Raw genomic sequence first — 13,796 nt, forward strand, 5'->3', positions numbered from 1 at the left:
TGCAAATAGACTTGAGCGAGTGAAAGCTTCAAAAGGGATGAGAAAAGAAAAAGAAAAGAAGGGGAATAACGAAGGGCGAGGCGAAGGAATTGTTATAGATTTGCTGATAAAGAGAAGAAAAGAAAAGAAAAGAAAAAAGAAGTGGAAGGGAGAAAGGAGTTGGAGTTGGAGTCATCGGTTAACTCGGGTTCGTCAAAAATCACCGTCATCATCGGTCCCTTCCTCCTCTCGGTATAAATCAAGAGGAAGAAGAGTTCACCCTTCGTGACAAAAGCAGCAGCAGCAGCAGCAGCAGCAGCAGCGTCCTCGAGGAGGAGGAAGACGTTGGTGATGGTGGTGGTGGCGACGGTAGCGGTGGGCATGGCTCGTATAAATTTTCTTTCTGCCATTTTTTTTCCCATCGCTCGACGGCGAACACGAAAGGGGCGGAGATAAAGCTCGCAAACAGGCGAACCGCGGCAGAATCGTTTGTCATACGAACATCTCTCCAAACAATAAAATCGCATCGGGAGGAAGCGAATTCCAAGTGTCGAAAATTCTATTACGAAAATGTGCAAACGAGCAATATGTTAACGATATGGCCAGCGAATGAGGATGATTTTTTAATAAAAATCTCTTGCCCTTTTCTCTTCTTTGTCTTTTACCCTTCGCTTCCCTTCCTTCTCGTCCACAGATTCCTCCCTTCATCGACGCGCATTTTCGAGCTCGCTCCCACTTTTATTTTGAGTTTTTCCAACGGCCATGGAATTTTTATGAAAGAGCCACCTTCCAAAAGGGAGCCTCCTCTCGCGTCTACGCTCGATAAATTATTACGTTAAACATTAAATATTCGAGGGTATCGGCGATCTTCCTCGTTCGATATATCGATTAGATTTATGCCCTCCGGCGAAACGTCCCTACGTATCACCAGACCTATTCCCGTCGAAACTTCTTCCGTCGTCAACAATGTCCTTTCGTTAACGATATTCGAGGGAGAATCTATATATGCACATGCGTCGATTTCGCTAATATGCGGACAATATCGCGAAATCAAATTTCAAAATTTAAATACTATCGGTAGTATTGTAGCCGTGGCACTGTAGAGGAACGCGTAGATTCAATTAATTATAATTGGTCGACGTGAGCTCGCTTCCTCCCACCGATCTCCTAATTAATTAATATCTTCTACAGTCGTTAACAAAGCCAAATACGTGTACGGTAGTCTAGCGAAGTCCTAAGGGAAAAACGATAGAAGAAATTCATAAACTCTATGAGAATTTTAATTCAAGAAACTTGCCGGAAGTTTTTCGAAAAATGGACAAAAGGAGACACCTGCTCCCAAGAGATGGAAACTTTCATTCGTTTAGCGGGCAAAACCGTATATACACCGTATACATATTACGTGGGTATACATATATATATATATATATATATATGTGTGTGTGTGTGTATGTATGTACACATACACGCGCGCGCGCGCACACGCACACAAAGCCACGTAAACTCGTATTATTCGTAATTTCGTTCTTACCGCAAAAGTACGAGGACCGTTTCTCGTATTAGGCTCGGGCCGCTTCGAACTTGCTAAAAGATAAATGAAACATTTTCAGGAGCCTTTTCGCTTTTTATCGGAATAATCGGTTAGCTTTGAACGGAGCGCTTTCCCGTGTCGCGTAAAAATTTCCCATATAATACGTAAGCGATAAAATCCATTGGCTATTTTCGTAATAATACATAATCCCTCAAAGCTTTAACTTGTCAACGTGTAAATATTCGGAAAATAACGGGAGTATGAGATTCGAGATATTCGTAGCGGACATGATCGTAACTCACAGTTTCGCATGGATCCAAGAATCGATCCTCGCAGATCCTACTCTCGGGAGAACGTCGTACAAGAACAAATGTCTACGTGTTCGGTGAACGGTAACGCGCCCTCAGGATTCGAATACTAGCTACGTCGTTTGTTATTTCAAGACGGTACGCTCGAACGAGTCTACCTCTTTCGATCTATTTCTTCGTGTTACATCGCGTGGTACATCGCGAAAAATGCAAATCCTTTTCCTAATTTCGAAAAATTATTATATACCCGATAAAGCGCACTTTATTTTCTATCTCTTCTTATATTCTCCTTTATCTCCGAGAGGCAAAATAGTTGACGCGTCTCGTTAACTATTTTGCTTTAAAAGAGTTGCCTATCGTCGAAGACGATAAGCTATCGATAAATCGAAGACTGAAATTGGAGGCTGATTAAGAATGGCTGCTAGGTGGCGGCGACCGCCATAAAAGTCCCGGCGAACCTCAGGAAATTAATCTTCTGATCCGTGATACGAGTATACCGCAGGCATTGCGCAGGGTAGGAAACTTTGGTCAATTACGTGGGTCGGCCCTCGAGAAGCCCTACGACGACGCGTAGGGTGTAATCGAAGAGTGGGTTGTCGCCATCGAATCCGCCTGCAAATTGTTTTCCGCAAATTGGATCGCTCTCCTTGGAACGTCTCACCGTGATTCGGAAGGTATCGCTAGGTCGGATCTTTGATCGAATCGAATGACTATCAATCTCTTTTCTTTTCTCCTCTTACATTGCAAGCCGAAACTTACCTTTCGAAAAAAAAAAAAAAAAGGAAAAGAAAAAAGAAGAAAAAAAACCGTCGAGTCATGATATTATCGCAAAAAGTTTCGTCGTCAACGCGCATCGAACTCTACCGAACTCCTATTTTGTCGAAAAAAAATCCCTCATAAGCTTCGGAAGGAATAAAAAGAAATGAGGAATGTATCGCGATATTCGCTTAAATATGACGTTTACATGACGTAAAGACTAATGCCTTCCTCGTTGAAACACGACGACGTGTTGGGGTTTTAGGAAGACAACGCAAAGCGTGACAGACAACGGATACATCTGAATTCAAGCTCGTCATGCGAAGGTTTCTCTTCTGGAGCTGGAATAAAACAATGGGGGAGACGCGAAAGGAGACAATGAAGAGAGAGAGACGGAGAAAAGTTTGTTTCTCTCTCTCTCTCTCTCTCTCTCTCTCTCTCCCATGGTGCATATTTACTCATCTAGTCGGTAACCAAAGCTTTGGAAAACAACGAAAGGATAAATAAGAGAAAATAAATAGAGATGAGTAGAGAGAGCCGGTGGCTTTAACGACGGGTCAAGTTACCAAGGGTTTCACCTTGTCGTCGACCTTTCGCTACCGAACCGTATAACGAACGATTAAGCGGCAAATTAATCGTTTCTACGCGAAATATCAATCGTTCCAAGATAATCTACCGTACTAAACATTTTACATATCTATAAAATTTAATTAGGAAAATAATTAATATTCCGGACAAATGTAATCCAGTATTCAATGGCACCCACATATTTCATACGACGTATATACGCGCATATTTCAAAATCGCAACGCCGCGAATACTTTGCCTTTTACTACGGCAGAGAGAGAGAGAGAGAGAGAGAGAGAGAGAGAGTGCCCGCTTTTTGCAAAAAACAAGTATTCCTATATCTCAAAAGTTTGGCAATAGTCCCTCCTTTACGTCTGCGCGCACCGCTCGTCGTTCTCATTCGCGGCTTCACATATGAAAGAGCAAAAACGCATAGTCTAAACGGTCCTATCCCGTATTGTTTGAACTTTCGAACGAGACCGCTATAATTCAGAAGCCCTCGGAGCAAACGGCGAATCGTTGCTAAAAGTCCTGCTTTGCTTATCCCATCGTCGCAATCTACGGGAAGGACGAGCGAAACGCGCAATCGGTCCTACAAGCGCGTGACTTTATGCAACGTTTAACTACGTATTTCCTCTCGCTCGTAAGGACAAACCTATTACGCTTACATTTCTATTCGAATAATAGCAACCGGGTTGCTCGTGTATACTGGGTGAGCAAGAAGAAAGCTCTTAGATAGAATCTCGTTCGTCGTTCTATTTCGAAGGAAATATTCGTGCATTCTATTTCACGTCGCACACCATCTAGACAGACACACGCGAATGGAAATGCGTCATCGCATTATCGACAATCGTTGCGGACCACTTTCGCGAAGAATATCTCGCGCGCGATCGGTATTGCGAGATGATAGAGTTTTAATTGAAAAATCGCCATGAGAAATGAGACTTTAACGGTTTGCGACTCGTTCCACCGCTATTAAATATCACTCGCTTTTCATTGTATTCGAGAGAAAGAGAGATTTAACGAGTCGATTTCAGGAAGAAGAGAGATTCAAGGTGGTCGGATTTTTGGAAAATAAAATAGGATACGTTTGATAGTTTAACAAAGAACATATCCAAATGAGAAAATTCATTAAGAAAAATTGGTTAGTTTTGACGATTAATCGACGCGAGTATAACCTTTATTAGTGAAACCGAATTGCCTGATGAGGCCTCCAAGTTGTGGTCGGTTGGCAAATATATCAGTATGACGAACGACGAGCGAGAGAGATAGCGATAGAGAGAATGAAAGGGAGAGGAGACAAGGGAGATGGAGAGAAAGAGAGTCCCAGGAGGACATCCTGTAATTTGACATTAGCCGTCTTCCGTCAGCGTCGCTAGCTTAATTACATTCCACGATGATGCTCCTCGCTTATTGTATCCTTGAACGAAGTTATGCCTCTGACGACGAAAGAGCCGAACGTAGCGTAGACTCGGACGAGAAAATTGGAACGGTCTCTGGTGACGATCGTCGTTCACCTAACTATATTCGATAGAGTAGAGTAGAAAATTTGAAAATTCCTCTCGGACACGAAAAATAGGAAAGGAAAAAAAGAAAAAAAAGAAAAAAAAAGGAAAAAAAAGAAAAAAAAAAAAAAAAAAACAAACGAACGAGAGATCGTGGGATCGAAGAAGCGGGTTAAAAAAAAATCCTGTGGCTAGAATATTAGATAGATGATCGAGTGTCGATCTAATTTTAGAGAGTACCTAACGATGGACCGAACCCAGAAGGGAGAGGAAAAGGATAGCTTTCTCTCTTCCTCTCTAGCACACGATGAAAAGGGAAAACAGGCTTGCTTCCCTGCCCCGTACGACATACAACGTACGGGAGCATAGAAAAAGCTGCTCATTGAAGCTTGCGAGGACGGAAAATCGAAGCGATCGACGTCAACCGAGGCTCCTCGTGGCCGCACCAAGAGCTTTGATCGCTCGGCCGAGCCTTCTTTCTCGAGCTAGAAAGAGATACGAATAGACGCGGGACCGAGTGTAATCGCGGGACGATCAGAAAAAGATAGAAATAAAGAGACGATCCGCGTACGAACATGCGATCGTCATTCGGTTTGACTCCTCGATGACAATTTCCACGGCTAATTTCGAACGAATATCCATCGAAATGGACATATAGTTTGCTTCAATTTTTTGTCCGAACGAGACGAAAATTATTCTGAGATAAGATGCTGAGAGCGGTTTAGTTTTTTTCCCCCCTAAACTCTTCTCTTTCCCTCTCACTCTATCTCTGTCGCATCGGAAATTCGATGGTAGGCACGATAAATAGCCTTCGATGACGTCGTAGGATCCTTTTTTTTTTCGCTTCCATCGGACCACGACCGTGTCGCACTTGAATGACGTTACGTTATACGGTCTCTAAACGCGACGATAGAAAAATACATATACGAGAGACGATTTAATAATTATCGGAAACCTAAGAATATCTTATTCGATCGATAGGGAAGTTGGTTGAATTTTATGATCCTAAATGTCCGCCATTAAATCATAATACTAGATAGAAACATACTTCTCCCACGCAAAACGTCCGAGATATAATCGTCTATCCAATAGCGAAGATATTAGAAATATTTGGAAGAACATTGGATATATATATATATATATACATATCTAATGATCGTTTCTAGACTAACCGCAAGATCGTTTTACCATAAATTACACGACCGCCACGAATGCCGAAATAGTTTGCGAGAGAATCTATGAACGGCTCGACTGGAAACGAATGTACCTTCGCAAGTATTTGCATTAAGATAACGAACTTTGAACTAATGAGCTCGTCTAATGTCACGAGGAAATAGTTTCGGAAAAGAAATAGCGATGGTTCATTCTTTTCGAAAAGCTACAAGTAAAAAGTACAAAAATAAAAACCTGTTGCAAAAAGAAAAGAAAAAAACAAATAATCAAAAGTAAATTTTGATTTAAAAGGAAAATTATTTTTCACTTGGTATAGGCGAATAACGAGGCTTGCAAGAACGTTTAAATGAACGTTAGGACTCTCTCCCTTTCGGTTCGTCTTATAAAATCTCTTCGTTTCAACGGTCGTCGCTCGTTTTCCACCTCACGCTCGAATCGCCTTCTGCATACCTAAATATGTAATTAGCTCCGCGTATAATTTCACTTGGAGGACGGTATCGCGTTCCGCATAAACACCAACGGCCGATAAGAAAAGAATGGAACGGGGGGAGGGGAAGAGAGAGAGAGAAAGAGAGAGAGAGAGAGAGATGGGGCACGTAATTAGACACGAATGACGCCTTTGCATATGTTACTACAAATGTGCAATCAAGTAGAAAGATAGAGAGAGAAAGAGAGAGATAGAATCAAATACGAAAAGTGTAGAAAAATCTTATCGGTTGGTAAGAAACCAATGAACCTGGACAAAGATGAAGAACAGAGAGAGAGAGAGAGAGAGAGAGAGAGAGACGAAGAATATAAACTATCGTTCCTAACGGACTTTTAGAATGTTTAATAAGCGACATCAGCGTGTCTGCGGCTTTCACAAAAGCGAAAATGTAAATTCAGCGTTTTCGTCGACAGAAAAGGCTTGCAGGAGCCTTCAGAGGGTGGAGAATGTTCCCTCTTGTATAACCGGCATTAAAATTGCAAACTGTGCAATGGACTGTCTTCCCGTTCCTTCTCTCTCTCTCTCTCTCTCTGTCTATATATATAAGTATGTGTGTGTGTATATACATATCACCAATCTTCTTTATCAGCAATCAAACTTGTCTTCGGAAGTCTCCAAGTATTGACACGCGAATAACAGAATCGAAGGACGATACAAAACGAGAGCAATAAAAGCTGCTTATCTGCCAAGTTATAAATCGTAAGACTTCAATAAATATATCATGCACGCAATTCCTGTTATATCGGGAACTTTCCAGTTCATCCTCTTACGTACGTTCGTCGATGATATTCCGGGTATGACTGATAAACAGGATTAAATATTCTATGTTCTTCGATTACATATAAATTCATATTTCCTTCAATTCAATGTAAGGTTAAACGAACAAAGAGCGAATACTTTGTGTTTGCATTGTATTCATGTTTACGATTTTCACAAGATGCTGACGTAACGTACTTATGCGCATTACATATGTATATAGATTTTGTAATCGATTAATAAACAAGGCCGGCAAAAGAGGATAATTTATTTTGTTCGACTAGCGAGCGCATCGAAATATTTTACATATATAAAATACGAAGAACGAAATGATTATCTATCGAGAAATAGTTCATCGAATAGCCGTGATAGTATTGCAGAAGCAAAGGAGAAAACTGAAAGAAAAAGACATACTTTGATATCAATATTGTTTCTATTACCTCCTTGGGATCCTTCGTAAACGAAACGAGCGTTTTTTTGTCCGTCGATGAGAGCTCTCCGAAACTATTCTTCCAATCCTGAATTATAAAGGAAAAACTTGCGGATAAGTTGACGCAACTAGAAGAAATTGGCCGGCCGGCGCCATATTTGCGTTCGCGCGTTCCATATGATCGTGCCGATCGACGCGACCTCTTGGCAACGCTATCTATCGGCGAAATGACGAATATCATTAATCCGGAGGAACGATATTAAGCATGGCATTTTTTTATTTAAATTGGCCACTAGTATTGTCTAGTATTACAGTTGACAAAAGTCATACGTAATCGTTAAAAAGACGTGAACGAGCGAGAAAGACATTTGGCAAAATTTTCTAAAGATAAAATTCCATTATTATTGGATTATGGATTTTACTTTCCATATTACCAACAATTGTTCGAAAGAAGTGAATTTTTCAAGTCCACGCGGACTTTCTTTTTCGTCTGAATAAATCTTTCCAACCGTCGGTAAAATACCGATCGAATTCCTAATGCATCCAAAGTGTGATCGACTCATTCCCGATTTGCGCCGTATCTTGGTGCATGCTCTTGCACCGAGTATCAAAATCGATATATGTATATATACATATATATATATATATATATATATATATGGGAGGACTGAGAAAAACAGGGACGTTTTCCCTTAAGCTATTGCATGTTTCCTAGCTTGTTGTAAGCTTTCGTAACTGTCAAGATACGCGGTCTGGCTTCCGTTCGTTACTCTCTGCAGAGACTTGTGAACTATTCGCCGAAGGTGCAAAGACGAAGGTGGACAAATAACAAAGTTATGGAGGGAGTCGACGGACAATTACAAACGAAATATCAAAAGATGGCCACGGAATATTCGAAAGTGAGTAAATCCATATATTCCAATACTTTTGTTTACCATCCGTTAGTTTGGACCTCGTACGATATACGTACGACGTATTATTTTCGAACGATAACAAAACTAAATACTTCATTTGCAGATTTGTGCTCAGGCGAACGTTTTAAAAAAGGCTGTGATCGATGAACAAACGCGTAATGGGGAAATACGAGAACAATTAAAGGAGAAAGAGATAGAATTGCGTAGAGCGGAGCAAGAAATAGATAGTTTAACTTTTCGCAATCAACAGTTGACCAAACGAATAACTGTATTGCAGGAAGAACTGGATAAAGAACAAAACAAATCTAGGAAGGGTAAAGGCAAGATATCGGATAACAATACTCAAGTAGCTACCTCGTCGAAACATATCTTGGATGAAGAAGTTCAAAAGAAGGCAATTGAAAATGCCAAATGGATGATAGAAATAATGGAAAGGAATTATGAAATTGAAGGTTTAAGGGAAACATTATATGAGTTGGAATATAAATTGGATCTCGTTGAAAAATCTAAGGTAGAATTATGTTGTCAGCATCGCAGAGAAATTGACAAGTTGGAGACGGAGAGAAATGATTTACAAAGAAAACTTCATGAGAAGCAAAGACAAGAAGAAACTATATCGTGCTCCAGTACGGAAGGCAAGAGGGAAGGATATGATTGCGAACAAAGAGGAGCAGGAGTTTCTAATCAAATAGATACTTCTCCCGTTTCATCCCCGTCTCCCTCCCGTAGATCGTCCAAATCTTTTAACGATGGTAAAATTACAAAATTAACCGACGAAAGAAGCTATTACGAGCCCTCGAAATCTTACGATATAGAAAAAGAATTGCATCATTGGAAAACACAATATCACATCGTTAAGATCAAGTGCGACGAGTACGAACGAAAAGAGCAAGAAACAAATAAAGCGGTTGCAAGGGAATCCCTTAATCCCGTGGAAATAAATAATATGGTTTTCTTTCTTTCTTTCTTTCTTTCTATTTCAGAATCGTCATGTGACCGATCGTCTAATGTTTCTCGGGTTATTCGCAGATTGGAAAATTACAAGCGCCATTTGCATTACCCAAGGAAATAGAAGCTCGCGAAGCAAAAATAAGAGAATACTTTCTTGATGAGATAAACAAATTGATAATGGAAAAGCACATTTGTCATGTTAAAAATTTGGCCATGGCTGCTAATGTTATTATTATATTGTTACGCTCTTATTAAGTATTCATATTCTAGTAGCATAATCGTTTATTAAACAAATATATTCCCTATGTTTTAGGACGAAGTGATGCACGCGCATTTAGATACGTGCGAGTCGAAAAGAGAAAAATGCGAGCTGGCACTTTCGGAAGCCCTCTCCAATTGTAATAGCCTGCAAAAGGATAAAGAGACACAAGAGGGAAATTATAAAGCGCAGCTCAGTACAATGAGCGAACATCTTGCTAATATGAATGATAAGCTTATTTGTCAGACGGAGGAAATCCAACAATTAAAATTTGAATTAGCGAATAAGGTAAAAGGATATTCAATGCTCTCTCAATGTATCATATTCTTAACGCTTATCAGTTAACGCATCCTCCATTACGTTGCAGAACAATAGAAAAGGAAAACAAAAGTGATTTATACTTGGTTCCCGACCATCAGAGGCGTCAGAGGCATTCCATCGATAATATTAGTATAATATTCGCATTCACGATAATCGTGTTCATTGATCAATTTAAAATTATGTATATAAATGTGTGTGTGCGTGCGTGTGCGTGTGCGTGTGCGTGTGCGTGCGCGTGTAAGAAATTCATGCCAGACATACAACAACGCCATTACTATCCTCATACTCAGATTTGTGTTATGCTATTTATGAAATCAAAAGGAAATATTGCTATTGAATATGTTCTTTGACAATATTATTATATAAAGTATTAGATAGGAAATATATGATATCAAAGACAACTTCTCTTTCACTTTCCACAAGTATCTCAATATTTTTCAAATAATAATAATAATAATAATAATAATAATAATAATAATAATAATAATAATAATAATCTATGTTGTACGCTTTATACATTATTAAATCTTTTATCTACAAAGATAAACTTACATTTACAACGCATCTTCACGTAAGTTTCTCGTTCAGTGGGATGGCTACATGTATGTAATATATTTACAATAATAATCAAGATAGAGAGTGGAAATAGGATCGTACGTGAAATTGCAGAGATTTATAAGTTATCTTATACATATAAGGTAGATCCCTAATCATTATCTAGCTAAAAAATAATATATAGAAAGAAAATTAATTCATTTTAATGGAAAAACTAGCACCGCAACTACATCCCTGTTCCGCTAAAGGATTATTGATTATCCTAAATGCAGAACGTATTAACTCTGTATGATATTCTACGGTCGCCCCTTTTATATATTCTAAAGACGTCGAATCTATAATCACCTTAGCACCATCCTTCTGAAATATTCTGCAACAAAAATATATATCTATGTCACACTTTCCGCAGTCGTCGTGGGCTATAACACATTCTTAACTCCTACTTATCGTCTTCGTGTATGCTTGAATCCAAATCAAATTTATATTGAAATCCGGAACAGCCTCCACCTTCTACGGTAACTCTCAAACATGCATTCTCGTTTGCTATTTCTTTTAGACGTTTCACACAACTATCGCTGATAATCAATGCATTATCGGTGTCAACAGCAGTATTCGAGGAGAATCCGTTAAGTGACAAAGTCGTGTGGATATTGCACCATGGTGCACTGTGGATTTTTGACAAGCTTTATCACCATAATAGATCTTACAAGAAATCTTTATTACTAAAGAAACGACTTATAATTTATGAACCTTCCTTCGTCAATTTCAAATCATGTAAATGTCGTTGTGCAAAAATTCGACAAGTACGAAATTTTTTCATAATAAAAAATCTAATTATGAAAAAGGTACGCGTTGAAGGATCACTTACGTTAATAAACGAGAAAAGTATCGGTTAGATGCAAAATTGGACGAAAGACCCCAAACCGCGCGTCTCAGTTTCGCCATCTTTCTAACCTAAACGAGTTAGACGACGAAATCGATTTAAATCTTGGTTATGTATTCGACCAAAGAGCTAATGCTCTTACGATAAGAGCCAACTTCTTAGACGTTAAACGCACGTGTTCACACCGAGAGAAAGTTTAATTGGTCGAAGAGGAAAGACATGGCTAACCTCACTTTTTATGCCATATCAGCGGGCGTTTTCAAATCGCGTGTCATTTATTTAATACGATATATAAAATTTTTCCAAAAACGCAATGGATTAATAATATGGATTATTGGAGGATAATGTAAAATATGAAATACAAACGTATTCATTCTTTTTTTTTTTTTTTTTCTTTTTTATAAATTTTCATTAAATACCGGCCAAATTAATGATACTATTTAGATTAAAATACATTTGTCACTTGAGAAATTCAATATGCGTGTCTTTAATCAAAGTTATACAATCGAGAATAGAAAACTTCCAATTAGGATTGAGACGATTGGATATCACTTTGTACAACAATCTTAACGATACGCATGACATATTCAGGTATTTTTCATACAATTCGATTATTAAAAAAATTATTTGACATTTCCAAAATGTAATTTCACGCGTAATTGCAACATATCGTTGAATATGTTGTTACCAAATGGAAAGAATACACTTTTTACTCTATCAGTTTCTTCGCTCTGAAAAAACGTCTTAAATAAGCCACCTGCAAAGTAGAGAGTAATATAAGGCAAAATATAGATAATATACTTAAATACAAGACACGAGCATTGGTTGTCTCTGAAAGAAAGAAAATGAGTGTGTTAATATTACTTTTACATTTCAATTATACCAACGTCTTGATCTTGATAAATAAAATTGAAAATCTGATTATACCATTAGTATATCTCATTTCCTCTTCGTTCTTTCGCATTCGCGCAAAATCTTGTACTATAACTTCGGACAAATCTTCCAAGCGTTTTAATTCTACTTCCACAGGTTTCAATTTGGCTGCTTCCGCGATCTGGATTAATAATTCATATATGTATACACATGAACGTTATGAAATTGAAACAGCTTTATATTATTAATCTTCAATGCTTTAATAACTTACGCCTTCGTAATTTTTCGTTTCAATGCCACGTTTTGTAACAAGCGTTATTTCTTGTTTCATACCACGTTGATCTGAAAAAGTTTGTATTAACAATTTCTGACATTATCCCGAACGAGTTATTATCATTTTGATACGTAATAACGCATAAAATACTCCACTTATAACTTTGATTACTTACGACTTGGGACGTGCGAAATGAAACATACTTCAAAGGTATCCGCTGTTTCGGTAATAAATGAAAACTTTAACAATTTTGCATGTGGAATATCTTCTTTCTGAGAAAGTATATGTCCTTTGGTATCTCTGATCTAAAACATTACAAATTATAATATTACTTATGGATAAGTAATTTCTATGCATAAGATGCCAATAATGCATGATCGTCATTTCGTAATAGCGATAAAAAAAAAAAAAAGCAGCACCGCTGGAATAAACTAAATATACATTATAGGTTAGTCTTATATAATCTATGAGCTTTTCAAGGGAACTTTTCGAGAAAAGAAAAGAGTAAGTACCACGTAATCAACTTTTTGACCCATTGCTTCGGAAACATCGTATTCTCCTGTAACCATTACATTTGCTTGAACATCTTCTTTTAAACACTTGTGAGTATTTGGTTCCAAGTACCAGCTGATACAGTTGACATTGGTTACCATTAAAATTAGAAGAATTATTCCAATGTTGATATTTTTCATTGTACTTTAGTTCTATTCGACGACAACAATAAACAACTTTCTCTTAAATAGTTGATAGTAAATCGATATTTTTCTAAAAAGATTATAACATGTATTGCTCGTTTGTCAACATTCTGATGAGTTGGCAGCCATTAGGAGTTATGTGGAATTTATAACGATGTATTAGGTCGCACCCCTATGTGACGTTACGATCGAGAAAAGCCATATATATATGTATACAAAAAAGAAAGTCTCCTTAGAGTTACGCGCTATATTGTCTATTTAATATGTAACGTAACATCATAGGCCTCTGCGTAATATCATATGAGGGTGGTAAATTGAAAATGTCTCTTTTTTCCTTAAAAAAAAAAAAAAAAAAAAAAAAAAAAAAGAAAAAAAATTTTACCGTTGGCAGCACTGTTTGCGTTAGCATTCAAAGCTTTTAAATAATTATAAACGGTGGTAAATGCATATGTTTTCGATAGGACATACATTTATTTGCTGTCAGTTTGCATAGAAAATAACAAGTTTAAATTAAAAGGAAAACAAAAAAAAAAAAGAAAAACCAATACAACTATTGTAGAAACGATAAAAGTATTCTAT

At 37.8% G+C, this 13,796-nt stretch overlaps 3 protein-coding genes and 1 long non-coding RNA gene across 4 annotated transcripts in view; 1 reads left to right on the forward strand and 3 right to left on the reverse strand.

Annotated features, from left to right (window-relative positions):
• LOC124956254 overlaps positions 1-7,095 on the reverse strand; it is a 63,376-nt gene extending 56,281 nt beyond the window's left edge. Inside the window, exon 1 of the long non-coding RNA XR_007103182.1 lies at positions 6,873-7,095. This is a non-coding gene — a long non-coding RNA (uncharacterized LOC124956254). The remainder of the gene's footprint in view (positions 1-6,872) is intronic.
• A 1,035-nt stretch (positions 7,096-8,130) lies between these two features.
• On the forward strand, positions 8,131-10,338 carry LOC124956301 (protein phosphatase 1 regulatory subunit 21). Its single transcript, XM_047511930.1, has 5 exons — positions 8,131-8,391; positions 8,510-9,355; positions 9,436-9,582; positions 9,671-9,904; positions 9,984-10,338. Exons 1-5 carry the CDS (start codon positions 8,329-8,331, stop codon positions 10,008-10,010), a joined length of 1,317 nt encoding a protein of 438 aa, XP_047367886.1. The 5' UTR covers positions 8,131-8,328; the 3' UTR covers positions 10,011-10,338.
• On the reverse strand, positions 9,654-11,688 carry LOC124956309 (iron-sulfur cluster assembly 2 homolog, mitochondrial). The gene is made up of 3 exons (XM_047511945.1): positions 11,361-11,688; positions 10,936-11,157; positions 9,654-10,862 (listed from the first exon to the last, which is right to left on the reverse strand). Exons 1-3 carry the CDS (start codon positions 11,435-11,437, stop codon positions 10,685-10,687), a joined length of 477 nt encoding a protein of 158 aa, XP_047367901.1. The 5' UTR covers positions 11,438-11,688; the 3' UTR covers positions 9,654-10,684.
• Positions 11,689-11,838: 150 nt separating this feature from the next.
• LOC124956308 (transmembrane emp24 domain-containing protein bai) lies at positions 11,839-13,366 on the reverse strand. The gene is made up of 5 exons (XM_047511943.1): positions 13,035-13,366; positions 12,698-12,827; positions 12,520-12,590; positions 12,303-12,429; positions 11,839-12,206 (listed from the first exon to the last, which is right to left on the reverse strand). The coding sequence occupies exons 1-5, from the start codon at positions 13,212-13,214 to the stop codon at positions 12,085-12,087; spliced, it is 630 nt and encodes a 209-aa protein (XP_047367899.1). The 5' UTR covers positions 13,215-13,366; the 3' UTR covers positions 11,839-12,084.
• Positions 13,367-13,796: the final 430 nt, after the last annotated feature.

Source organism: Vespa velutina, chromosome 21 (assembly GCF_912470025.1).
Source record: "Vespa velutina chromosome 21, iVesVel2.1, whole genome shotgun sequence".
Lineage (NCBI taxonomy): Eukaryota > Metazoa > Arthropoda > Insecta > Hymenoptera > Vespidae > Vespa > Vespa velutina.